Here is a 27,048-nt window from a genome sequence, read left to right on the forward strand (position 1 = left end):
TCTTCTTCTTCTTTTTTTCCTTTTTTCCCCTTTTTACTTTTTTTTTTTTCCCTTCCCATACAATACTGCAGCAGTTTTCATATTAACATTATTGGGGGAGTCAGTTGTAGCTTAGTTACTTCCTGTTAACAGCTGCAGTCTCCAGGTTGAAGCCAAAAGGTAACACTTATTTTTGACTGGATGAACTGCTTCATAGGAAGAGTGGAGTGAATGCCTAAGATAAGGTCAGTTGCTCTCCTGGACTCAAGCCTTTGATAATGACTCAGGATGCGCCAGGGGAAATTTAGGCTCGAGGTGAGGAGAAAGTTCTTCACTGAGGGAGTCATTGGGCACTGGAATGGGCTGCCCGGGGAGGTGGTGGAGTCACCATCCCTGGAGCTGTTCAAGGCAGGATTGGACGTGGCACTTGGTGCCATGGTCTAGCCTTGAGCTCTGTGGTGGGGGGTTGGACTTGATGATCTGTGAGGTCTCTTCCAACCCTGATGCTACTGTGATGCTGTGTGACTTGCTGCTTAATCTAGAGCTCATCTAACCTCCTCTGTAACACTTGTGAACGTTATGCATCCCTTCTGGCTTATTCTGCATCACCAATCTGTCTAGTGCTCCAGATATCATAAATGAGAAATGCAAAGGGAAATGGTCCAGAGGGCAAAGTCTGTATTGTCCCAGGAGAGGAGCACTGAAGCTGCCTGAAGCTGTTCTGCCTGAGCTTTCTGGTGTGGACTGTAAAGTGTTGGCTTTGCAACTTCAGGGCCTCAAACCTAAGCTGATTTTCTGCAGCCAGCAGTGATGTAAAACCTCACTGCCCAACATGTCCTAAAACACAGTGGATAATTTTTTGTTTAATAGAGGTATCTACATGTTCCAGTAGTTCAAATCAATACCTTCTCCTGTTAAACACAGCATACCGAGGTGGAAAACATTTAGAGCTCCAGGAGCACGTCAGCACTCTGTTACTGCGGGAAGTCTAAGTGGTCAGGGTGCTTTGTGCAAGCTCTGTCGGTTGGGAGTCAGGATCCTCTATCAAGCCTTGTAAGCTGATCACATTAGCTGTCCCTCTGTGAAAATACAAGTAAAAGCATTGATTTCACTTTTACAGTCCCTGACAGTGCTAGGCCCCACTCCTGCCATAAATCCAGAAATGGTTATCTCTGGTACAGATTCCCACAATTTCATTTTATTTACATGCAATCTGATTTATTCATTTATTAGATCTGCTTTTACAAACATAAAATGTGTTTGCTTTTGGAAGAACAAACACAATCCCTGTGAATGATGATAAATGTGATAAAATGAGTAAGTGTGCTAGAAAAGCACTCCTTGGTTGGATGCTCTTTTAATTGCAACGCTGTGATACCAATCTTTGACTTTCTGCTCTGATTAAAGATGATTTCATTCTCTCTCTCTCTTTCTCCCCCCCCCTCCTCTTCCTGTACACTCTCCATTAGCACTACCTAAATCCCTCACACTGCATTAGAGGCCCATTTTCTTTATTATGAAGCAGTGGCATAGTCATATGTATTGTTGCATTTAAAAGATGCTCTCGGCTATGTTAGAAAGCTGGAGATTCTGAGCGGGGTGCATTAAGGTTAATTACCTAATAATTTACAGTATAAAATGCAGCTGCAGACACTTTGACTTTCACTAATTGTGACACTGAACAAAGTAAATAAGAATTTGTTCATTAAAAACAAAGAACTCCTTTATGGTATTTATGATGCCCTTTCTTTCTCCTTGCCTTCAGTGGCACATGAGCAGCCTTCAGCACAGTATAATCCAGAGCCTGGAGTCTGGTCATATTCATTTTGTAATGATTTTCTTTTCTTAATACAATTCAGATGTCAAATGTAGACCAGCTGACTTTTATTGCATGATAGGGTATCAAAGGTGTTATGCCAGCAAGGCAATACTAATAGGGTTTGATGGTGTCAGAAAGACACTTTTGAAAGTCTCAGATAAAGTGGAAAAGTGTGAAGCCACAAGCATGAACTGAGAGCTAGAGAAACTCCTGAGCTGCAGGGTCTTGCTCTCTTTCCTGAGACATGTTCCCATCCCTCTAGGTAGTGTAAATCCCTGTAGCTTCACTGTACTGATAACAGTGAGCAGAACACTAAATGGGAAAGGAGATGTGCTTCATTGTTCTAAGTATATACCGTTCATCCTGTAAGCCTGCTGTCATCACTGCTTGTGTTTTGTGATAACTGGGACCAAAAGCAGAGCCCTCACTCATGGTCATCTTCCTGAAGATATTCTTAAATCAAGGCATTTGAAGAGCTAACATTTCCAACTCCCACTTCATGCCTTACTTGTTTTGGTGATTCTCAGATGAATATAACCAGCTCAGCTCTATCTAGGACAACAAGGAGCCAAGGGATTGGGAGAAAACAAATAACAACAAGGTAAAGATGGGAACCTGTGAACCAGTCTCTGTACCAGTCCTGTCTTATCTCCAGCAAAAATATTTGGTACTTCACGCTGCCATGATAATTTATTAACATCTTACTCTGTCAGAAACAGATGTTTTGGTTCATTCAGCTTTTTTTTATCATTTGGAGTTTCCATGACATGTGGCAGTGTAATTCCTATATACTATTTCAAGTCATGCTGTATCTTTCTTAGTTCTGCCATGAAATTTCTTCTCTTGCTTAGTTCCAGTGCAAGAATGATGTGTCTCTGACGTCCCAGTTATGCCAACCCTTTGTACAGGAGTGAACTTCATTTAAGAGTTTGGGGGAAAGGCTTTTTGGTTTCTTGTAGCTTCTTGTTTTCTGGAGCTTAATGTTTGGAGTAGCAGAGAAAGAAATCAGGATATTTTTGAATGCTATAAATAAGAGCATTTCACACCTCATGGCAAGCCTAGGAACCTTTTCTATTAGGTGTAAATGGTGTGTGAAAGCATTAATTACATCTAATAAATATTAATGGTTTTGAAGAATGAGCTTCACCAGCTTTCCAGATTTCTGTGCTCAGGTAAAAGCAGCACACAGAAGCAGTGAACAGCAGAAAATGAAACACTTCTTCTCAGGAGACAGCAGCCTTTCTTTACAGAAAGGATAAAAAGATCAGGCTTCAACATTTCGTGCTGCAGACAGTCGAATACTTCGTTTTCTTTTTCCTTGCTGTTCAAAATCCATTCAGAAATCTTCAGTTAAAGGTTTCTCAAAAGTTTCCATCCAGAATGAAACAGGCATTCTTCTTTCAGCTGGGTATCAGTCTGATAATTTGAATTAAAATCCTGGGTCCTTTCAATTTCTTAGACAGGAAAATGGAATTTCTTTGGGGAACAGATTTCCCTCACTACTTCTACTCTACAGGAAGTTGTAACAAAGTGAAACAAGGGTCTTTTACTGCAGGAAAAACTTGGCAGAAAGCAAGGGAATGAGGGATTGGGGGAGGCTCAGAAAGCCTTTTAAATATATATATATATATACTGAGTGAAAACACTTAGCAGATAATAAGAGGATGGGCTCAGAGTTTTCTTGGGGCTTTCTTGCTTTAGATCTTTTTCTCCAACATTTCCTAAGGGAAAGACTTAGAGAAATGAGACAAGGAGGAGCTTTTACTTGCTCTTAGTTGTTCATAGGCTCTCCTAGGCTCTCGCCATTCCCTCAAGAATAGAAAGAAGGAAAGAGAAAATATTTTATAATAGGAGAAGCAAACCCAAAGAAGCCAAGGAATTCCAGACCACAGTTTTTCTAAACCTAACAAAACAAAGAAAATATTAAGTGTTAAAAACCAGCCAAACAAAACAACTCCTCACAACAGAATGCAGTAGCCCTTTCTCTTAGCCAGGAAAACAAAGAATGAAAGCAAAAGCTTCAAAGCCATCATTTATTGTCAAAACTCAGTGAAGTGAGATCACAGCCCAATGTCCCCAGCAGTCTGCACGCACAGCTTCATGTCCTAGGGCTCAGAGCTGCTCCCCAGGAGGATGCTGCCCGTGTCCCACCACTTGGTCCAGCCTGACCCAGCAGCAGCCACACTCCCTTAACCAGCATCTGTTATTTTCACATATACCTATGAGTCAGATTCCATAAGCCTTAACCACTTTGAGAAGTGCCTGCACAACCAGTGAGCCCCAGATGACAACAAATGGCAACTCAGAGTGAAGAGGATCAGGGTTTGCTGATATGCACATGAAATTAAATCTATACCATGGTGTTTTACTTAAATAAAAGTTAATCTGAAAAAAAAATACAGAATATATATATATAGGGAGCCTTCAACACTTGTAAGATCTTTGTTTTAATATCATAGAGAATCATAGAATCAACCAGGTTGGAAGACACTTCCAAGATCATCGAGTCCAACCTAGCACCCAGCCCTATCCAGTCAACTAGACCATGGCACTAAGTGCCTCATCCAGTCTTTTCTTGAACAATGCTCTCACTATTAAGGGTGAAAATCTGCTAATTCTTGAAGATTCATTCTAAATAAAAAAATGTTAAAGGGTGATTCATTGAGAAGAGATCTTCACAGTCATTTTGGTTTTAAAATATTGTTGTTGCAGCCAGTGTTGAACTGTGCAATCTTTATATTTAAAGGGAAATCAATATAATTGATTAAACAAAATAAAAGCTGCTCCACCAGAGACTGTTACTAACTCTGGCTGTTGGAAAAACATATTGTTTTTAAATCAAACTGATAAAAATCAGTGTGAATTTCTTAGAGCTAGACATGATGACTCAAATGCACAACGTAGAGGATTACACAGCTTGCCAAGAAAACATATGCCACTCGTTTGAAAAGGCTTCTTATGGCCTCGCTTCTCTCACACAAACATCTCTCTGCAGCAAGCAATTTGCTGGGGGTGGGTATTTAAATGCAACGTTTTAATGGATTTTTTTCCCTCCCTCTTCCAGAAGATGCATACAGCAGTCACTCAAATTAGTGTCAAAATCCTAACCACAATTAAACAGACAGCTTAGTACAATTCTTGAAGGCACAGCCCTCAGATTTAGCTCTGTATGTCTTCATGATATGGTCGCAGGCTTCCATTCGGCAATGCTTACACCAAACATCTTTTATACTGGAAGGAAATTCAGCAGTGCCAGTATTGCTGACAGAACTAAAGGGCTGTTTTTCAACTTTAGTAGCTCCATTCTACCCTAGCACCAAATTTCTGTTTTAATAGTTTTATCAGTCTTATAGAAGCTGGCATTAGAAAATTAAACTGGCATCCAGATCACCAGTGTGAATGCACAATGGTCCATTCAAAGGCATAGAATAAAGTAAATTATGATCTAGGCTGACATAACCCAAAATTTAGTATGCAAAGTAGTTTCTCATAAATTTAAGGAGGTTGAAAAACAAAACAAAAAACCCCCAAAACAAATCCTGTCTGTCAGAGATACTTCAATTATCTGTATTTCTCCTTGTCTTTCTTCTAGAAATAATAGTAAAGAAGGTGCTGGGAATGCTTTTGTCTGAAGCAATAAACCTCCAGGATGTCCAAGTGTAATTAATGGCTGAAAAGCAAGAGCTTCTAGCAGAATATACAGGCCTTGACATTTTTGTTATGCATAAACTCTACTAGGCTTAGGCCATAATTAAGCATCAGGATTATATTTTCATTACATTCTTACAACTTTCATTAAAACCAGAATAAGGAAAACTTAGAACAAAGCTAACACTTGAATAAAAGTGATGACACATTCCAAGGCTGAGGTACGTGAGAAGTGAGATGATAATGTCATAAATACATTGCTTTCATGTTTGGCAGAAGAGCTATTAACTGGAACTTTTCAAAGAGATGGCAAATGCTCCAAAAAGCAAGCCAGGGGCTTGCACTTTGCAAGAAATAATACCAAAGCCTGCTTTTACAACACAGTTAAATCAACACAGTTTGCTTCTGAGTTATAAAGCAATTAAAAGTTATTAGGCAGCTGCATGGGTGGACGTGGTTACAACTCAGTTTATGGTACTGTAAGGCTAAAAAAGGTCTTGTCAAGTTTTCATGGGAGAGTTGATGTGCTAATGAACTTTCTCTGTATCTTAGGGAAGGGTGAGATAGCACCCCGTGAAAAAGCTGCAACATAGCACACACAGTGTCTGTTCTAACAGATGCTGCTGCTGCTACTCTGTTTTATAAATGTGGTCTAATTTTTACCCAAATTAAGCCAGTCTGTGGCTTTGAACAGGGGGCTGAATGCTAAAGACCTTATGCAGCTGAACAGGTAGTGCTGGTGAGGACAGGAACACTGGTGAGAACTGAACAACTTCCAAAGGACTCAGATTTCCAGGTGCTCTCTGGCTGGTATTTTTCACCCACTGTGCTGCAGATTTCTGGCAATCTGGATTTCACCAGAGGTTTTTATAGAAACTACCTACAACCATGAGCTGTTCTTAACAAAAAGGTTCAGCTGATTACCCCGAAATGTTTTGGGTGCGTTTTGATTTTGGGGTTTTCCCTACTTTTAGTCTTCTATTGTGACCTTTATCTGTCTTCTTAGATCTGGACTACGCACAGGTTATGATCCAACATTATGACTTCCATTACCAGTAGGATTATTTTGCTAGTACTCTATCAGTACCAACTTTTCTTGCTACAAGGTCTCTGTTCACAGCACTTACAATCCTCCTCAGAAAATATCAATTCCCCTAAGAAAAGTGCATCACTGATAAGCTACTTTAGCTTCAATTACTTATTGTCAGGCATATGGTAGTAGTTATGGCTCTGCTGACTGAACTCAAACATGTACTAAGGTGCTTACATTTAGTTTTACTTTGGCCACTAAAGAGACAGAGTGATTAATGAGCTGATGGAAACAGGGAAAGAAACTGGATTCCTAGCTGAAGCTGATTTTCTGTAACCCCCTTCCTGTCCTGCACAGCACATTCTTGCCTTCTCCTGCTCTTCATTCCTATTCCTTCCTTCAGTGCACAGTCTGAAGGAGAGTGGCCTTGGTTAATAGGCTGAAGATTATCACAGCAATCTGCTATTTTTTTAAGGCTGTAATATCTGTGCACACACAACACATTCAGAAAGCCTTGGCAGGCAACAGCAAGTAGAAGTTTATGAAAGCAGTCAGCAGGATGCAAGGGTGATGCTGAGCTCATCAATGACTCAATATATCTTTGTTAACAGTCAGGATTAACTTTTTTCCTGTGCTTTCTTCACGTTAAAGAAAGAATTATCAACCAAGTTCTTTGAAATGTACTTTTTTTCCCAGCCTAAATAGTTCTATGATTCTATGAATGCCTGAGGTATCCAAAAAGGAGAAGAAAAACAGCTATGTTATCATCATGCAACAAAAAGCAAGTGCCAGTCCCCCCAGACAGAAATGCACGCTTAGAAGATAGGGCTTCCATTATCTATGCTATGCAGTTCTTCTCATTAGGAAAAGATCTGATCTGTGATGCTGAAAGATCATCAAATCTAGGTCTAGAGAAAGAAAATACAGGTCAGTTTCAGGTTGAGAAGAGACTGAGTCTATATAGGTTTCCTATCCAAATTCAATAGAAACTCTCTCACTCTCCCTGAGAAATTGCAGATCCAGTAAATGAAAGGCTTTAGCCAAAGTCTCATGAAGCAACTAAGAAGATTTTAGCCATGTCAAATGGAAAGCAGAAATAAGCAGAGCTGGCTCAGTTCACAGATCAGCAAGTTAGGTTCTTGTGAATCAGCCTCTCAATTTACAAACAGGTCTGGCGTTTAAAAGGTTTGCACAGCTATCATCAACAGCTAGCTGTTAGTCTGGAAAGGAGCCAAATACCTGACCCAGTCACAGCATTCATTTACTGGACACACTAACTGCAGGGGCTGGTTGCTCTCTGCCCCTGCCCACGCTCCCCAGAGTAAGACTTGCTCAGCCTGCAGCTGTGAACATCAAGGACCACCCCAGGCCACTGCACCACAGGTTGGTGCAAACTGCACCGAGCTGTCCAGGTGCACTGCTGCTGCTTGCGTGGGGCTTGTTCTTTTTCCCAAAGGAACTGCCCGAGAGACTCAACCAAAGATTTGAAATATATAAATTAGAAGTGCAATAAAAATATTTGATGCTCAGGAGGAAAGTGTCTTAAATGTGGGATAGCATAAACCTCCTAGACACTCCCCAGAAATTCTGCATTCAGCTAAGGTTCTTTTAGCCTAATCGGAGCATTTATGCTGATACCTTCACATGCTGCTTCACAACAAAGACATGGGATGCGTAAAGCAGTGTAAGTGGGCACCACACCAGTGTCTCAAACACATGTAGTTGCCAACAAATCCCACATAGTTCCAGATAAATCATCCACTTCACCCTGAGAGCTTTGCAGAGTTGTAAATATGCAGAAACTGAAGTAAGAATGAATCAAACTGAAGTCTCACTATGAAATATACATGGGTTGGTTTCCTCCCCCCCCCCCCCCCATGATTTCTATAGCAGTAATTCCAGTTTGGGTTTGGCTATGACTTTAGCTAAAATGGCAGGGGTGAGTTAGGACTCTGTGTGTTGAACTCAGTTCCCTCATCCCTAGAAATGTGAAATTCATGATTGCAACTTAGAATTCTCTTTGCACTCTGTAATATATGCCACTTTCTGGAAGAGGGTGAAAATGTTGTACCTTAAGAATCTGCTGGGAACATAGATCATTTGTAGAGTACTGCTAGAAGGCATAGCTTTTCCTATTTTTGTGCACTTGAGGCCATGTTACCAAATATATATATGTATGTGTGTGTGTATATACATAGATACCCACACACACATATATATACATATATATATATATATTGGGGTCGTCACATTCACTTCTTCAGCTTGCTTTATTTCCAGCCCCAGACTTGGCAGTAAGTTGTACTCCTTTTATAGCCAAATATCCTCTAAGGCTTGCAAACAAAGTAACCAAGCTGAGTCTAAGTTTATCGCTCCAGTCTCAGCTTGACCCCCTCCTTTCTCCAGCTGCACCTCACACAGATGCCTTTTGTAGCCATCAGTCCCCAGTCTGTGAGCAGATCTGGATTGAAGCAGAACCAGGTTTTAAGCACTTTGAGCTCTGACCCTCACTTGGTGCATTAATGTGTTTCTGTGGCTCACAGGCATTTCTGTAGCCCACAGAGCCATAGTAATGAGCACAGAGCTAAGGAAAACTTTGCTAAACGGCACCGTTGAACACTGCCATAGTTTTGTAAAATAGTAGCTAGTAAGAAAGCTGGGAGCAAAGAAATGTCCCTGTGCTGCCTGTTTCTAGCCTTCTCTGTGACCAGTCCCAAAGATCTCTGACTTCAATCAAAAGGGAAAAAACGTATCTTGTGTGCACTACATTCTGCATTGCCTTTGAACACTTAACTCACTGTTTATAAGGGCGAGCATTGCTTTACTACAATTCATGCAGATGTGGAGATCTGAATTTACAGTCTAGTGACAGATTAAGATGATTTAATCCTGATTAATTTCAAGTCTTCAGTTCTGTTTTTTCCTTATGTAACTAACAAGGACATCTAGCCTCCTCCCATCAAGAACTCATGATGCAGCTGAGTTAAATGCAGACAACTGACCAATACTGACCGCCAGAACTGTCTCTAAAATACTGGTTTAAGTGCTTTTTAACTACAGTGACACAAGTTCAAGGCCAGTGACCTGCCAGCTCATTGCCACATAAATTAATCTTGCTTACAAAACAGTTCCTAGCAGCACTATTAAAACTTCATCCAGGATAACATTCATAAGTCTAAGCTGCTGGTGAAGAACAAGCATCTAGGAAACCATGACGCATAAATACATACATAATCAGTTCCTAACCATTTCAAAGATAAATGCCAAGCACTCTCCTCAATCTGTGTAGACAACATCAGACAGAATGCCAAAGGGAATCTGTGCATTCCCAATGCCAGTATGAATTTTGAGACAGCATCTTTAATACATTAAAGGATAGTATATTTTTGTAACCCGCTCCATTTTGTAGTTCTACACTGCCAATGAGGTTGCTTATTTGGGAGGATAAAAATGAATAAGATGTTTAGAGATGATAAAACAAATAGAGATTTTCAAAACCTATATTACTACTCAGACATATCAAATCTAGTGTGTCTTCATACAAAGTACAGGACTGGAGTGTACAGGAAGGATTGAACTGTACACTCCCACTCCTGAAGAGCCAAGTCAGTCCCAGTATGCACACAGCAGTACTCTGCTTCATCACCTGAGTCACACTCCATCAACACAAGATATTAAAAACCCATCTTGGTGAATTTGGAGGTAAGGCAGATTCAACCTATCGTGCAGACTTTGCACTCCTGAATGTCTCTGGCATGCCCTTATATGATGCAAATACATTCTCTCCAAGCCGTGCCCCTGCTCAGCTCACAACTGCATTTTTGCTCCTGTAGGTCTTGATTTCAACTTTCCCTTTTCTACACTAAGCTGCATGAGGTCACTGTGAAGATCATTGCTTAAAACAGTTCTAATTGCTAAAGACAAAGCAGCTGGGTAGAGCTGAGGGGTGGATTTAGGAAACCTGAGTTCTATGTCCCATTCTGATGATAATTCCCTGGATGAATGGGGACAAACTAAGCAAATAGTCTATGACTCAGTTTCTCTGTAGCTGCAACTGGGACAGCTCTGCAGTGTTAGACATCTTAGAGCTAAAAGAGGTTCCACAGATGGAGAAAGAGATATAAAAGTCAAATTATTACCATGACTCACTGAAAGAATAGGAATACTCTTTAGTAAAACTTCTCCATCTTTTTGCAGTAGTGTGATGGGAGAAATAAGAGTAAATTTTGCTTGTAGATCTTTCTCAATCTTTTCAAGGGCACCCAAAGTGATTCATGAGCACCCTGGGAAAAGTCCCTAGGTGTGGTAAAGAATTCTCACCAAAAGATGGAATAAATGGTCTCAAGATAAAGGACAAAGAAATTCATTGGGCCTCACCTTCCCATGCTCTCTGAGCTGGCTAGAGGACAGTGTCCTCAGGAGATCAGCTCCTTTGGTGCTCAGGAGAACTACTCTGAGAAGAGCCTTGGCGAGTTGGCATTGTCTTTAGTCCAGCAAAAGGGAGAGAACTGCCACTAGTCCCACCTTGGTCATTGCTCCTCTTCCTAGCCAAGAGCCCAGGTGGGGCTTGGAGGTGGGTGGTTATGATATAGCTCCTAAAATGACATCTGCTCGTATAACCCCACCTGGGTTGAAAGGAGTATGGGGTTTTTTAATGTATTGTCTTGCTCTATCCCTTTCTTTGCTAGAAGAAAGAACATTAGTTAGGTTTGGTTGGTTGGGCTAGGGTTTTTTATGAATACTAAGGTCAGTCATCTTGACCTTGTCCTCTGAAGACAGGGTCTGGTGCCCAAATCCACCTGCACTATTACATTTCAGTCAGAGACTCCTGACAGAGAGGAGGAGATTGCATCTTTGAGCAATGCCCTTAGTTTAGTACAGCCAGAGAAATTTGGTCGGATGATTGCACATCAAATTACATTTTTCAAGCATTACCTGCTCCTGCAAAGTGTCTTCTGTTGTTTCAATAAAGAAATAAGCAGAGGTGCAACCTTATATATGGAAGCAAGATATTGAAGTCCGTGAAATCACTTCAGCTTTTTAGCGTTACACAGGTGCTTAACTGTCTGCTGGATCTTGTCCTGCTTCTGAGTGTAACAATTATGTAAAAGCTATGCAAGATACACCTTACAACTACAAACAGCTTCTGGATCTCTTTTAGAGCCTTTATTTTCCAGTACTAGAAAGATTATGATCCTCAAGAATTTCTCCAGCAGACTCATCTCCCTTTCACAATTCAGAAGGCATAAATAATGCTTATACTTTTCAAGTTAATTTAAGTTGGATTTGGTATGCCATCAGTTTAAATCTCACTCCAAAACTGAATCAATCTTTATTCAGCTTGGAAATGTGCTAAATTGTTCAGATATTCTAAAGCTCTTCTTCCTTATAGCTTCTGAAAGAAATTCTACATTTATTTAATAAAGCAGCCAGGATTTACTACACCAGTAGTGGTAAGCACTTTTTACTTTCCTCGAGATAGATTAGAGTTGACTGTATACTTTTTTTTGCTACAACTGCACAAGTTTACAAGTCACAATTGAATTACCAAGCTGAGGAAAAGAAAGATTATTCCTGTGGGTGCAATGCAGGTTGCAGACTTGTTTTCTTTTAAAGAAGGGTTTAAAGAATTAGCAATAAATGTTATCAACTGCAGCTAGAAAATGATGCTGACTTATTACTTTGTGGGGACCCTAAGGGGCATCATGAAAACCAAATTCCTTAGTTGAGATTTCCAGAAGAAAAGAGGAAAAAAGAAGTCTTTTGAACACTTTGAGAATTACTAGAGAGAAAAAGACTAAGCTTTACAGGGCATCCCTGCCTTGCCCTCAAGTTACACAACTCTACAGAGCATTAACGGTTACTGATTTATTCACTGCTTGAGCAATATGTTACCATTGTCACTAACGATGCATGAGATGAGGACAATTCTGCTGACAATCATCCACAACAGGGGAAGGCAGCCAGTTCCCTCATCTTCAGCAGAAACCACCTGCAAAGCATGTGTTCAGACAGCCAAATGGAGCAGCAGGAAAAGCTGCAAGGTTATTTTACATGACACTGGGGTAAATGCTCCTCTGACCTAGATGTCCATTACTTCTCTGAAGGCTTTCCCCTTGTTACCTACCATCATATAAGCCAGTGGCTTTAAGGATGTATTTGAGGTCTGGCAGACACAAACTGAGAGCAAAGCAGAAACTTTGAGTTGAGTGGCCCTAACTTTGGACAATATAATGATGTTCAAGGAGGCAGAATTGGTTTACAAAAGGCTTTCTGAAGATCATATTTGCAAGTGGCACATCAGAGTGTTTTTCCTGCATTTAAAGGAAAATTATATTGTAAGCCATCCATTTTTTTCTCTATAAAATAGATTTGGTGCAGTCTGTCCAGTTTTGTTGATCAGTCTTTCTTCTTGAAACTCTTAGACTATGTGCTCAATAAAATTTCTCCTCTCAGGGTGACTTTCTGATAAATCATAAGAGTTTAGAAATGCTCACACTTGGTATCTTGTGTGCCACCCCTACAGGAAAGCTCAGTTAAACCAACTCTACACAGAACTGACACGGAGAAGCACAAAAAGCTTCACAGCCTTTTCCACCAGATGTATGTGCATAATACACCTTCTATAAATCAGGGACTTGGACTGCAGCCTGCAAATCAGAATTTTAAGCTCGACATATTCACAGTTCCTAACAATGTTATTTGATCAAAGTTGTATGCCCTCAGCTGTCTCTCAGAGACCTGAACAAAAGTAGCTTCCATAGGCAGTTAAGCAATTCCTGCACAAAAAGTACATGACAGCTGAATCATGCCCAGTGAATCACTGTTCACAGCAGACCAAACCTAGAGTATCTCACTCAACCTGTATTGAATTCAAGGCAACTAAGACAGATGGCCTTGGAGTTATCTTCTTTAGAAGCCTTTATTGGTTTTGTAGGAATCCATTTAAGCAGTCCACAAAAACTAAAACACACCATCACTGCAGAGCTCACTCCTCTTATACAGCAGTGATACCCTTTAATATTACTGCGGTTTAGGTACTCGTTCTTTAGGTCTTTACATTATTTAGATCACAGCTTGGCTTTCTAGAAATGAAGTAGATCTTATTTCTCTCAAAGAGAGGAGAAATCATAGAAATATAGAATCAACCACGTTGGGAGACCTCCAAGACCATTCAGTCCAACCTAGCACCCAGCCCTAGCCAATCAACTAGACCATGGCACCAAGTGCCCCATCCAATCTTTTCTTGAACACCTCCAGGGAGGGCAACTCCACCACCTCCCTGGGCAGCCCATTCCAATGCCAATCACTCTCTCTGGCAACAATTTCCTCCTAACATCCAGCCTAGACCTCCCCTGGCACAACTTGAGACTGTGTCCCCTTCTTCTGTTGCTGGTTGCCTGGCAGAAGAGACCAACCCCACCTGGCTACAGCCTCCCTTCAGGTAGTTGTAGACAGCAATGAGGTTCCCCCCCCGAGCCTCCTCTTCTGCAGGCTGCACCCCCCCAGCTCCCTCAGCCTCTCCTCACAGGGCTGTGCTCCAGGCCCCTCACCAGTTTTGTCACCCTCCTCTGGACACGTTCCAGTATCTCAACATCTCTCTGGCACTGAGGGGCCCAGAACTGGACACAGTTGAATGCAAATGAATGAAGAGCCCTTAACCAGGGTACATGTACCTCAGGTTACCTTCTGCATAAGCTCCATTGCAATGAGTAGTTCCCCCTGTAGACTGATGCTTACAGCTGCTCTGCACAGGTTTTTGCAGTTGCTGTGCCTGGTGTGGAATGCTTTCTCAGGCAATTACGCAGTGGCTGTCAACAGTGCTCATACAGACTGCTGCTTGCACTCACTTATGTTGAAAAAACATCATGTAAAAAGTTGCCAATTAGGACCACATTGCACAGTGGTTGGTTAACTGAGCTCACATACGGCCCTGCAGCTGTTGAACTAAACCAATACACTTCTCAGTATTTAAATATTTAAATATTAAAATACTTTAATATTGCTGATTGGCTGCATACCTGCAAAGAGGAAAGGAAAGGAGGAAGTATGTTGCCCAAAAGGCAAGCAGTGACAGGACAAATATCTGCCTCCCTCAGTTCTGAAGGGGCTAACTATGCTCTTGGCCACTCAGCACTTAGCAAGTTTTCAGCAGCTTCAAGACTAAGAGAATTTGAATTCATCAGAAGCTTAATCACATTTAATAGGCTGGCCACCACCACCACATTAAGAAAGTGGAGTTATGTTGTAGGCACAAAGAAAAGAGTATTTCCACACCCTAATCCTAAAATGTCAAAGGTCTTCATGAAAATTTCACTGAACTTGAACGCTAATATGAGTCTTCAGGGAAATGTTTCATCCTAACAGTTCAGGTTTTCTCCTCAGAGGAAAGCTGTGATGTTTGATCCTCCCTGAAAACAACATACCCCTTGACATTAAAGTTCCATTCTGAAATAAAGCTCCCAAAGTTCATGAAATCTTTGCACAGAGTTTTTCAGCAGACAGCTCTGTATAGTTTAGTAAATCAGCTGATAGGCTGAAAAGAAAGCTTGCTTGCTTCACTTTCTACTTAAAAAACAGAAAGAAGTGGAAAGATGATAATAAAAATCTGAATGAACCCCCAACTTTGTATCATTCTCACCAAGACAAAATCCTGCTGACAAACGTAACTTTAGAGCAGTCTAAACGTTTTAGTTGCAAATAATTATTTCAAAACATCCAATTTAATTCTTCATCTTGATTCTTTTCCCTCCTGAGTTGAACCAATGCAAGCTTCCAAATGGGTGCAAGATAAAATACAAAAGCTTTGTGACACAAAACAGTTCTCTCCTCTGAAAAAAAAAGATCATCACATCTCGTCTAAAGCATCTGCTTTTTGCGCACAGTAATTGAATTCAAATGGTGATTCCTGGTAGGGAATTGTTCCCAGTAAAATTTTGCAACCTGCCATAGCTTGGAGCCTTGCAAAGGCTGGTTGGCTCTGCCAGGGTTCTTGAGAGGCTCTGGAGGAGCCACATCGAGCCTGCTTGATCCAGGAAAACGCTCCACCACCAGCACTAACCTTCCTCTGATGAAAATGCATCTCATTATCAGAGTCTGCGTCTGCAGTGCCAGGTGAGGCTGCCCCGTGGCTGTTTCCACCACTGCGCAGAGGGAGCTGCCAGCATAATGAACTGTTCTACTGCCGTACTGAGCTTCTGAGCTGGATTGCAGGTATGCGGGACAGACGCCAGAATCAATTCTGCTCCTTTATGTGTAGCAGAACACAGATGTAGCTCTATTTTAATTTGCTTTGCTACTTAATTGCATGCCTTCAACTTAAGAGCTATTCAGCCTTGCTGTATACCTAGATGAACTTTCTCTTAAATCTATTTTCAGAGAGTGCTAATTGAAAATGCTGCTTGAGAATTCCATATGTTCACTGCAAACTGACTTTTGTTAGCAAAGAAATTGATAAAGTAAAACCTCAAACATTGATTTTTTTTAAATTGAGTAGCACTCCAGGACAGCTAACAGCATGCCTGACTGTCACAACACTGCTCCAAGACTTCTACAGCGCTCTCCAAACCTTGGGTCGATACAGACCCTCCATCTGCAGGCAGATCTGTGCTCTCTGCAGAGCCAGGGTCGCTCTGCCCAGGTGCCATGGAAAGCTGCCTTCTTTCAGCATTAAGACCACACGGCACATAAAAACATCCTCACAATGAGATCTGGGCACAGGTTTTACCTTGTGTCAGCAGTAATTCAGAAACAGCTTGGTTTCAGCTGTGCCACTGCTCATACACACATTTGCCCTTTGCACCAAAATGCCCAGGGATGACAGACCTGCTTGGCAGGAGTAAATCCAGGCACATGTATAAGTAGAGAGACAAAACTGTTTTGTTTGCCAATCTCCAATGCTCTGCACTACACTTCTACATCTAGTTTCCTCCAGCAGGATTAAAAGGCATCAGACTACAACATGGTTGCCTTAGCAGGATGGGTCACTACCATGCATTGTAGGAAAGTATTAAGCGCATAAGCAGAACATATTGAGGCAATTCACTGAACTGGACAATAGGTCAAGATGCATTTACATTAGTCCAGATTTGCCACTTCCCTCCTATCTCCTGCCTTTATTTTTTCACACACACCTCTCTTCCCTCCTTCTTCTTCAGAAATAAACTTTCCTTAGATAATTTCTGATCACATTTTTTGGTCTGTCATCCTTTTTTTTCCCCCAGCTAATCAGAACCACAACAGAGAAGGAATAAAGTGAGGGAGTGGGGAGGAAAAGAACCTGCTAAAAATGATGCAGCTGGCCTTTTCCCTTCCCCCAAACCATGAAGATTAAACCAGTGACTGATTCCATCGTACACCCAAGATCACAGCTTTCACTAAACAGACTACTCCAGCCACATTTACATTATTCTCATCATCACTTATATAACAGACTGATTTTTATCATTATTCTTTGTATTCATTCCCCTTAGCAGTCTAGGGTAGGAAAGGGATTTCCCTCCCCAGTTCCTAACCACCAACAGATAAATAACTTTAGCTCAGTGCCTAAGACAATGTCTTTTCTCAAAGGAGCCTTTTCTGTCTGGACAGAAATACTACCAAACAATGTTGTGGCATGTGCCAGCCAATAAATTCTGTCACTGGGGATCTTCATTTATTTACTTGCAGTCATCTGGTTAATGTTGTCTTTAGAAGACAAAGAGTTTGAATATTACAGAGAGCTCTTAAAATATGAAGGGAATTTCTAAGGTAAAAGCATGTTACCAAGTCACAAACCCTTATAAAAGGAGAACATATATCTACTTCTCTGCTTCAGTCTGTATTTCATGTCAATGGCTCAGCTTCCTTCTTGTGATGATGACAAACTGCTGCTTGCATTTATCTTCTCTATTCCAAAACCTGATGGTAAGAACACTACACACACTGTAAATGTGTTGTTCTGGGGGCTTGCAGTCAATAGTTAATTGTGAATTTTTTAGGGCATTTAAAACCATCCTGTTTCACTGTTTTCTTCTTTCTAGAGCAGTCAGCTACATAATATGGATGAGGAAATACAGCAGCATGCCATGTACTCCAGAAACAGCCTTGGGTTTAAAGAAGCCAAATGCTTTGTATCAGAAAAAGGATCAATCCAACACACTAGACAGAACCAAGCAGCAAGCAGCTGATGAACTGGCACTCTGGATATGCAACTGGTCGTTTCCCAAACCCTATCTCCATTTTCTTAATAGTAACACCGAGGTTGCAACATCTACTCAGCCATGACCTGGCTGAAGTAACTTAATTAACACTCCAGAAATATTTGGAAACAACTGAAAAATGACCTAACACAAACTGAAACATTGCTAAAAAGAGAAAGTTGTTTTCCTTCCCTGTGCTTCAAACCTAGATTTGTCATCTTCTGTAAAGACAAAACTGCCTGTGAAACTTTCAAAGCTGCCTCAGTGTCTTTTCCAACACCACCTTGGTTGCCCAGGCTCTTTTGAACAATATCTTTTTCCAGCTCTGCAATCATTTGGCAAACACAGGCTAAACTCTTCACAGCAAATAGGATGCAACAGCACTTTCTACACTGGATGAATCTAGGAGACAAGGGTATTCCTGGTTCTACCAAAAACATTTGCATCACCTCAGGAGGACAATGCATTTTTTTTCCCCTCTCCTTAGTTTTGTAATAAAATATGGATTAAATATCAACATGAATACAGTACAGATAAAAATGTAAATAAAATGCACTGATCTCATTGTAAAGAGCTGCCTGGTACTATGTTCCTCTCAGAAAGTAACGTTTTCATTTTTACCATACATGACCAGAAAGTTTTCTTGCATGCTCAACCTTTGTAAGCTACAAAGCTGACTGCAAAGTGGGTGTACATTGAAGGGTGCGGGTATAGATCCTCAGCCTGTTTTGTGGCAGGGGTCCACACAGAGTGGGAGATTCTGCCCTCGCCAAAATTCAATACAACTAAAACCATCCATTCAGCAGGGTCAAAAATTGGCTTCTAAGCTTTATGGAGCAGCTCAGGGAAGGTTTCAGAGCTCAAAAGAAGTTTGGTGGGTTTTTTTTTTTAATCAAACCTTTCATCTTAAACTCCCTTTGAAATTTGAAGTGTATCCTGAGCTGTTGCTTCTGAACAGGAAAACTACTGTAGCAGTAACACAGGAAGAGAGGAGGAAAATTAATGAGCAAAGAGAGAATTAAAAATGGTAGTTTCCAGACTTAGCTCCATCCAGGCTACCTCATCTGCTCAGAACACCTCTCCCAGCAAAAACGCTACTGACATAAGTGATGTGTGGGACAATACAATGGAAAAGGAGCTCAAGAGCTGGAAAATAGCTGAGACTAATCTAAAGAACAGAGGTTGTTCTTATTAATGTGTTTAATTGTGAGCTAGGAGGACTGCCCATCTCTGGAGGCCACCTCTGAGTGGAGTCAGTGCTCAGCGTTGTGTGAAGATGACACAAGATAACACAAGCTGCTTTACAGTGACTCTCTGAAACTTTTTTTTCCCTACAGCAAAATAATTATTTAACCATTCTGATTTTAGTGGTTGAGGAGAGAAATTTAGGACATCTCCATCAAAACATATCCTCTCAACTGAATAACTTCCCACACTCTCTAGTTAAAGTTTAAATAACTGTTAATGACACTGAAGCAATCAGAAATGTTTTGCCAAGGGGAAATCAACAGTATCTTAAGATAGCTCAGCATTACTGCTGAATACCAAAGGCAGAATTTAAAGCTCATATGATTACAGACTAAAGAAGTTAGATCCATTTGATCAGTCAGAAAAATATACTGACAACTTTAATGCTAGAATAGAATCAACCAAGTTGGAAGAGCCCTCCAAGATCATCCAGTCCAACCTATCACCCAGGTTTCCTTCACCTTATACACACATCAGTGGGGTGAGGTGAGCAGTCACATTTTACCAGTTTTATACAGTATTTTGAGTTCCTCTCTGAAAAAGCCTCTTCTGAGAACTAACCTTTCAATAATATTATGCATGCCACACTCTGTAGTCCCAGAGGTTTTTAGACAGACAGATAGGTGCAGATTTTAGGGGTACAGAGAAAAACATTTCCACCAAAACATGTCACCACTATCTTCCAGCAATGTAAATCATTCCCCTCCACCCCATGTCCACAGTGTTTGGTACAGAGCTGTCTTTCAAACGACCACCTCATCTGTCTCACAGGGGGACAAAGGTACCCACTGCACTGATTGTCCTGAAATTACTACAACATCTTGCATGCCGGGTCCAGAAAAATAAAGAATTTGGGCACAATTCTACATCACTGATTCCCTGCACCAACCAGGTGTGCATAGACATTGAAATCAATAAAACAGCCATCCACAGCAGTTAGAGCAAGATGACATAATGCACTTGGCTAACAAGTGAAGAAATTGGCACCAGATTACCTACAACAGCAAATCCAAGCTTACAGAGAAGGGCCCAGATTGCTGGGATGCATTTCCACCCAGAAACACTTTTAAGTATATATAGCATTTCTTTTTTGTTTAGAAGTGTATCCTTCATGACATAAAAGGCACAATTATCCATCAAATTCAGTGTGCCTTTTGGGCACAAGGGATGTAGGTTTCATTAGCAGTTCATGTGAAAATCATTTTTAAATCGATTTGGTGACACTGGAGTTTAATGCTGATGACAAAACCTAAAGCACAGGTGTCATCCAAAGTCCTCTGGAATCAATGTGATTCTTAACACTCACCTTAGTGAAGCCAAGACTTCTGTCTCAAGGTGCTTTCTCTAAAAAAATAAAATGCATAGGTTATTTCTAGATCACTCTGCTTACCTCTAGGATTCTGCCAGACTGAACTACGACTGTTTGCCTGCCTCCCAGGACAGTACCTGTGAATCCCAAAAGCTTACTCTTTACATATAATAATTATATCCAATTTAAAAAAAAAAAAACAGCATGAAGTGACTTCCAAAATCCAAAGGTCAAAAATTCAGCTAACATATATTCATCTTTATTATGTAACAGTGATAAATAAGTTTATGAATTCATATGACCTGTACAAAAAAGCCAAAAAGGTATTGCACCCACTTAGGTACCGGCTGTTTGGATTAGTATTTGTTAAACAGAGGATCTAAAATTATATACAGCTGTGGAGTTAAGGCAAAACCAGATGATACTTTTAACAGAACAGAAGGGCTGAAAAATAGACATAATTACAAACAAGGGGATCTCATCTTCAGCTAATAGAGCAGTTGTGTCTAAGGAAGGAATCCCTCAGGTTTTTAATAAAGCAGTTATTATCAATCATGTTAATTAAAGTTGAAGAACAAGTGTAAGATTTCCTGCAGGGCAAAGCTCTTTTGCAAAGTTGTGCCTGAATGATCACCTTTAACCCTGGCAAGAATATCTTTGTGGATGGTTATCATCTGTTCTTCTCTTTAGAAAACCACATGTGGAAATGGGGAATACCTCAGAGAGCCAACTAAAATGCAACCATAACCCCTTAGCTTCATGTGGCTAGACTGGCTTGTGACTGGTGGACAGCATAAACATATGAGTGAATCATCCAACACACTACACGCAGAGGAGAGTTAAAGTCAACCACTTAGCAATAATAAATACCTTTCTCAAGACAATGAAACAGATCATGTCAGGCAAGTCCCAACGACAAAAACATGTATGAGCAATATATCAATATACAGTTCTTTGGCAGCAACACACTAACTCTTGATCGAAGTCTGAACTCAAACTCTCTGAAAGTACAGACCTGGTTGCCAGTCTTTTCATAATTAAAGAAAATCCACTTCTCCCATGAATCCAATAAGTCCAGCAAATGAAACTGAATAAATCTTGCAGGCAGCTTTAGACTGTAACATTAAGCATAGATACTTATTGTCTGCTTTAGTCTCAATCCAAATATATTGTACTTAAACACTCAAAATTCTGTGAAACTTCTGAGTAGTTCGGGTGGGGCCAAAATCCATAAAGAGAATCCATATTCACCCATGAAAAACCAATAAAGAAACATCAATAAAATGATCTTCATGTAACAGAGGCAAAGATGAGTCCACACCTGGGTGAATGTCACAGGAAAATTGACTTTACAGAGGAAAGACCAGAAAGCCAGAAAATGTAGAATACTGCCATCCTCCAACCAGATTACCTTTCTCCAATTTCAGGTAAACTTTATCCTCCTTGTCCAGATAGAGCAGGACTCCATTAGTGGCAGCTTCACGTGTGACATCCTTGTCCCCAGCGAAAGCAGAAATAACTGGCTTTCCATTCAGCATCAAATTAACCTACAAGAGAAAAACCACTGAAATGTCTAAGGAACAGAAAAACACCAAGAATATTAAGCACGGTCTAAGAGGTCTGTTCAGGTCCCAGTTTTCACTGCTTTTTGGGTTGGTTTGGTTTAAGCTAAGAAATACATTTATTTGAAGCATACGCATTAGTGTTTGATGAGCTTGACCTACAGCTACGTAAAGGTGGGGAGATGCTGTCCATGAAGTGCCATGGCCCATGCTCGGTCAGTGTGGGGGATATGACATTGCTTTCATCTGTTGCTTGGACATAGGAGCTGTTGGAACACTCTGGTAACGTGGAACTGTGAGCTGTGACCTCAGTCTGGTTTACTTTGCCTACCTCCCAGGTTATTTAGCCACATGCTACAGCAAAGCAGACATTTTAAAGCATTTTAGACACCCAGAGGTGTGATCTAGGCACCTAATGAGGTGCCTAAGTGTGATGGTTTGGATGTGATAGCTTCAAACTAGCACACTAAGGTACTGCACTAGGTTAGGAGCTTACACTTCATTGAGAGCAAAATGTATGTCCTTTCTACTGCTGACAGCAGCTTAGTTCTAAAGTCTAGAGCAGACCTTCAGCTTTATGAACCACTGCACTGTGGTTTGGTACTAAATCCATCTTCCTATAAAACACTTATGAAAGTCAGCCCAGCCTCTGCTCTGAAAACAACATCACACAGACACTCTGTAAATAAAGATGGGCAGGAGCCTGGGGAACAGACAGATCCAAGCATTTTTCATTTCCCCAGTGGCAAACTATTAGCTTTCTTCTGCTTTTTCTTGTTAAGCAGCTATAATGCAGTCACAGAGGGGTGAATTATGAAATGCTTATTCATATTGACTATGCTGGCCTTGCATTTGCTCCCATTAATTTTAATAGGAGTCTCTATAGAATAAATTAGTGCTCAGCATAAATCAGGGCAGCAGAATCTGGCCCTGATTTGGGATTGGCCTATCTGGGAAATCCACTTAATGAGATGTCCCCAGGGAACCAATTTCAATTTAATGATATTTAATGGCACTAACAGATGTTCCAGGGGCATAGTAACATCACTTATCTAGGAAGCCTTCCGGTGACTTAGAGGTGTGACTGATACTCAAGCTGGTTTGATTCCACTGCAGTGGTTTTCGGTCCTTCTTCCTACTTTTCACACATGCAAAAAAAGGGCAGCAAAAGTTTACTTATTCCTTAGTTTTATTTCACCTCATTGCTTCAGTACCACCTATTTAGGTCAGGTTCCTCTGCATCATCTCACAGCTATTTTAATCGTGGCAGAAGGCACATCACAGATTTACACCTGATGCTCTCACGTTAGCTGTTCCAAAACGGAACCAACCAAACCCATCCACTTTAGAAACTCTTGAGCTATCACAGGCTGTAATATTCCCAGTGATGAGCCCCAAACTCCCAGGTTTGAGTGTCCAGTATCTGAAATTCCAAAGTCTGAACCAGACTTCCAGAGTCCAAGCCTTGACATCTTTCATGGCAATATGCACTTTAAATGCAATAGGTTGGCTGGCATACAGCGATTCTAGGCCATTTCAACCTTCAGCATTTAAGAGAGTGAAAGGAACAAAGTCTGAGCATGTTAAACAGCTCATAAGCTCATTGTAGAGATTTTCATGAGGCAAATAGCCAATACTTAATAATTTTGTTATTGACCTGAACAGAGCCATGATTTCATGTTGTAAAGTGATGATGAATTTCACCAGCAGTCTGGCTGTATCTCACACCAGCTTCCTCTTCCATCTCTCCCATTTACGCACTCCTCAGGAGCTTCACCAGCTCAAAGCTAGAGCAGCCACAAAGAAATGGCTGGTCACTCCTCCTGTAGAAATCCATTTCATTGCAGCTTTCTACATTGAAAATACTATTCAGGAGCTAGACAGATCGGGCAAAATCATCAGATATGCTCCGGAATCTGATGGGCTCACAGGATGGAAAAAAGGGAAGCCACTGAGGTTATTCCATATCCAGAAAGCTGGACTGTATGCCACAGAAACTGTATGATCCAGCATAAGATTAAAGAATGCACTTTAAGGAATTTACTCTGAGTTCAGCAAGAGACAGTCAGAAACTTAGAGACTTTTCCTCTAAGCTAGTGCATATTTATATTTAATTAGGTAGTTCAGCTGCTATGAAACTACACAAAAAAGGGCAGAATTTCCTGGTTTTTTAACATATGACATATTTTTCAATACATTATATGAAGGGGAGTTTTTTTTAAGGAAAGTTTACATTGCTCTAAGGCTTCCCTAGAAGACAGTAAACCATTTTGGTGTCATACAGAAGTAGACTAATTTAACTGCCCTTGGTCCACAGATTGGTGTCACACACTGATACCTGGCATCAGCTATCAGTCAGGTCACAAAACACTATCAAAATAGTCAGATTTGTCAGCTAGCCCCAAAACTCCTGTGTTTAACCTGTAGCAGAAGATGACTCTTCAAGAGCGTTTATGCAATTAAGTGAAATTTACAGCTCTGGTTTCCTCTTGGATGATTCATTCTGTTTAATACTTTATATTACCCCCAGAGACTCAGTTTTAATGCTACTGACAAGAAGCTCCAGCAGTTTATCTGAGGTGAGGATCCTGCCTTATTATAGCCATTCAGCCTAAAAGTATTCACCCTGCTGCTAGGCACTCAGCACCACAGGTAGCTTTGCACTAAGATATGCTTCCTTCAAAATGTGTTTAATACTCTTGTGTTCAGTCAAGTTGCTATTCCAAACAAACAACTAACATAAAAGATTTTAGAATCATCAACATACCTGAATTGTTTGACTCTGATAGACCTTAATTACATGAAAGCTGAAACTGTAAATTCCTTTTCTTGGTGCTACAAAGACAGATTCCAATGTGAAAAAATTGCCCACATTTACTAGGATCTACAAACAACAACAAAAAATACAGCATGGGAATTAGTACAGGTATTCAGTGCAAAATAAAAATTACCAACTGTTAGCTTTGGAAACTCTCAGCCATGGGAAAAAATTAATCCACATCTATGGTGGTTTATTCATTGTTAATTAACTTGGAACATTATTCATAAAAATGCATATTTAGTTACATTTATAGTACAACTCTACTATAAATAAAAAACCAGGGTGGAAATGTGTGTTGTTGCTATAGCGTATTCAAGAGCTTGCTTTCTTTCTTTTAGACATGTTTAGAGTGGATTCAGAAAAGACATTTTTGTCCAGGATTTCCCAGAAATTACATCAGAACACTAATTTCAAGGAGTGGCAGACTGGTTTGGGCTAAAAAACAACGGTCAAGCCAGCACTGCTTTCCTAATCATCTTCAGCTGCGAGGACGCAGGTGACCGAGGCAGTTTCTTCCGCAGCTGTAATCAGTTACTGAAATACCTGGCACACGTGAGTGAAAATTGGCTGTGAGCCTTCACTGCTCTATTTGACTTTGTAAGTACTACTAATAATCTGAGTGTGATTAAACAGAGACAAGTAACAAAGGGGGACATACTGAGTGAATGCACCATCCATGTGCTAAATATCTTCTTTAACGACTACAATTTTCTTTTTTTGTTTACCACTATGCTTTATTTTTAACAGGTATTTGCAGGCTCTTTTATGCCAGACACAGCCCAAGAAAGCCACTAGGAATGTCTCAGTGAAGTTAGAGTAACTCACACTGATAGCATTAAGTTACATGACATATCTGGTTTCAGTTATCATGACAGTTTACTGTTCGTTATTAAATCGTATAGGAAGGAAAACAATTATCAGTCTTAATTACATTGGACTTGCCCTAGGACAAGAACTGGTGCATGAAACAGGTGCAGGCATCATCAGTGGCTGAGCAGGGCTGTGCTACCACCTGTGATTGCTACACAAAAGTTAAATGGTTTCTCCTTAGAATTCGTAGTTCTTTCCCCCCCTCAAAGGTTGCACAAGCCTCTTGAAACCCATGCATGCTGCTTGCACCTGAGAAAACCCTGTCCCCAAGCCTTCTGGGGCCATGTCATCGCCTGGTGCTCACCGGGCGCTGCCTTTCGGCTGCCGCCCGCGCAGACCAGGCCCCGCTTCGTTCTAAACTCACCCGGAGCCGCGGGGAGTTTACGGTCCCCGGGGACCTGTGCGAACCTTGCGGCCCCGACAGCCACCGTGCCCCCACTGCTGCGTCCGTCGCAGGCGGACCCTTCCCCTGGGGCTACTGCGGAAACTACTGCGGGGCGCAACGTGCCCTCCGCGGGGTGCGGACCGGCTGTCCTCGGCTGTCCCCACACCTCCAGCTGCGACCCGCCCGCGCCTTCTTTTCTCCGGCGTTGAAGTGCGGGGGCTGCGCGGTAGCTCCCCGCTGCCAGCCGCTCTTCGCACCCCAACTTTCTGCCGGAATTAGGGAAAAGGACGAAGTGGGAGGTCAGGGCGGGAGGGACACACGGGGCGGGCGGGAGGCGGCACCTGTTGATCCCGCGTCCCGGCGTGGGGCACGGGGCACCCCGGCCCCGCGGGAATCCCCAGCCCCGGCTCCCTGGCTTACCTGGTCGAAGTAGATGATGCGCGTCTTGTTGCTCATCTCGGAGGGCTCGTGGTTGGTGCTCCTCACTGCCGAGAAGGCGACCTTGGAGTTGGCCGCCCGCACAGAGATACCCAGCGGGGAGGAGGACGAGCCCTTGGCGTCGGTGGCCGGGTTGGAGTCGCAGACCACCAGGCACTTGCCCTCCAGGACGATGGGTTCGGTGTCGTTCTGCGCCCGCGCCGCAGGGCCGGCCAGAGCCAGAGTCAGCAGGACGGCAGGCAGCAGCCGCCAGCCCATGGTCCGCACCCGCGGCCGACCGCGCCGCCGCTCCGCGCCCCGCTCCGGCCACCGCGCAGCAGCGGGAGGCAGCGCCGGCAGCCGCCCCCCCCGCGCACACACGCACAGGCGCTCGCACACCCGCACCTCCCGGCAACGCCGCGCTGCGAGTCTGCTCTCCTCCGGCTTCTTCCAGCTGCCGCTTGTCTCGCTCCTTCTCCTCCTCCTCTCCCACCTCACCACTTTGTGTCTTTTTGGGTGTTGATTTTTGTTTTTCTTTCCTTCTCTCACTGGGTCCTTTCGCGAGCTCTTTAAAACACGCCGCAAAAAAAAAAGCTGCCGAACAAAATCAACACTCTGCGGTGCCCCCTTTGCTTCCCTCTCTCCGCATCAGAGAAGGCGAGTGAGACGAAGCTGGGTGGTGGGGGAAAAAAGCCCTCAGGTGGGTTATTGACCAGAGAAGGGAGAAGAGAGAGGTCACGAAGAAATAAAACCATTTGCTGTTGCCATGATTGCTGCTGC

General features: G+C 41.9%; 1 protein-coding gene and 1 long non-coding RNA gene across 9 annotated transcripts in view; one reads left to right on the forward strand and one right to left on the reverse strand.

The window, feature by feature from the left end:
• Positions 1 to 18,229, forward strand: part of LOC135188105 (uncharacterized) — a 93,425-nt gene extending 75,196 nt beyond the window's left edge. For both annotated transcript variants that reach the window (XR_010307563.1, XR_010307562.1), the window contains 2 exons: positions 15,570 to 15,689; positions 17,498 to 18,229. This is a non-coding gene — a long non-coding RNA (uncharacterized LOC135188105). The remainder of the gene's footprint in view (positions 1 to 15,569; positions 15,690 to 17,497) is intronic.
• On the reverse strand, positions 504 to 26,630 carry CBLN4 (cerebellin 4 precursor). 7 transcript variants are annotated; one of them, XM_064167336.1, is made up of 5 exons: positions 26,272 to 26,630; positions 24,543 to 24,659; positions 21,625 to 21,760; positions 20,211 to 20,248; positions 504 to 1,058 (listed from the first exon to the last, which is right to left on the reverse strand). In XM_064167336.1, the coding sequence occupies exons 1-4, from the start codon at positions 26,545 to 26,547 to the stop codon at positions 20,235 to 20,237; spliced, it is 543 nt and encodes a 180-aa protein (XP_064023406.1). In that variant the 5' UTR covers positions 26,548 to 26,630; the 3' UTR covers positions 504 to 1,058; positions 20,211 to 20,234. The 7 variants fall into 7 exon arrangements, with proteins under 7 accessions (XP_064023406.1, XP_064023409.1, XP_064023407.1 ...); XM_064167339.1 differs by lacking the exon at positions 504 to 1,058 and adding an exon at positions 3,683 to 3,701; XM_064167337.1 differs by lacking the exon at positions 504 to 1,058 and adding an exon at positions 12,330 to 12,468.
• Between the last annotated feature and the right edge of the window lie 418 nt (positions 26,631 to 27,048).

This window comes from Pogoniulus pusillus, chromosome 29 (genome assembly GCF_015220805.1).
Source record: "Pogoniulus pusillus isolate bPogPus1 chromosome 29, bPogPus1.pri, whole genome shotgun sequence".
In the NCBI taxonomy this organism is placed as follows: Eukaryota; Metazoa; Chordata; class Aves; order Piciformes; family Lybiidae; genus Pogoniulus; species Pogoniulus pusillus.

Coding starts and splice junctions, on each gene's coding strand:
- CBLN4 (XM_064167332.1), bottom strand. CDS start 26,547: ATGGGCTGGCGGCTGCTGCCTGCCGTCCTGCTGACTCTGGCTCTGGCC. Junction 24,660..26,271: donor GCATCATCTACTTCGACCAG/GTAAGCCAGGGA, acceptor TGTTGTTTGTAG/ATCCTAGTAAATGTGGGCAA. Junction 21,535..21,624: donor TTACCTGAAATTGGAGAAAG/GTAATCTGGTTG, acceptor ACATTCACCCAG/GTGTGGACTCATCTTTGCCT.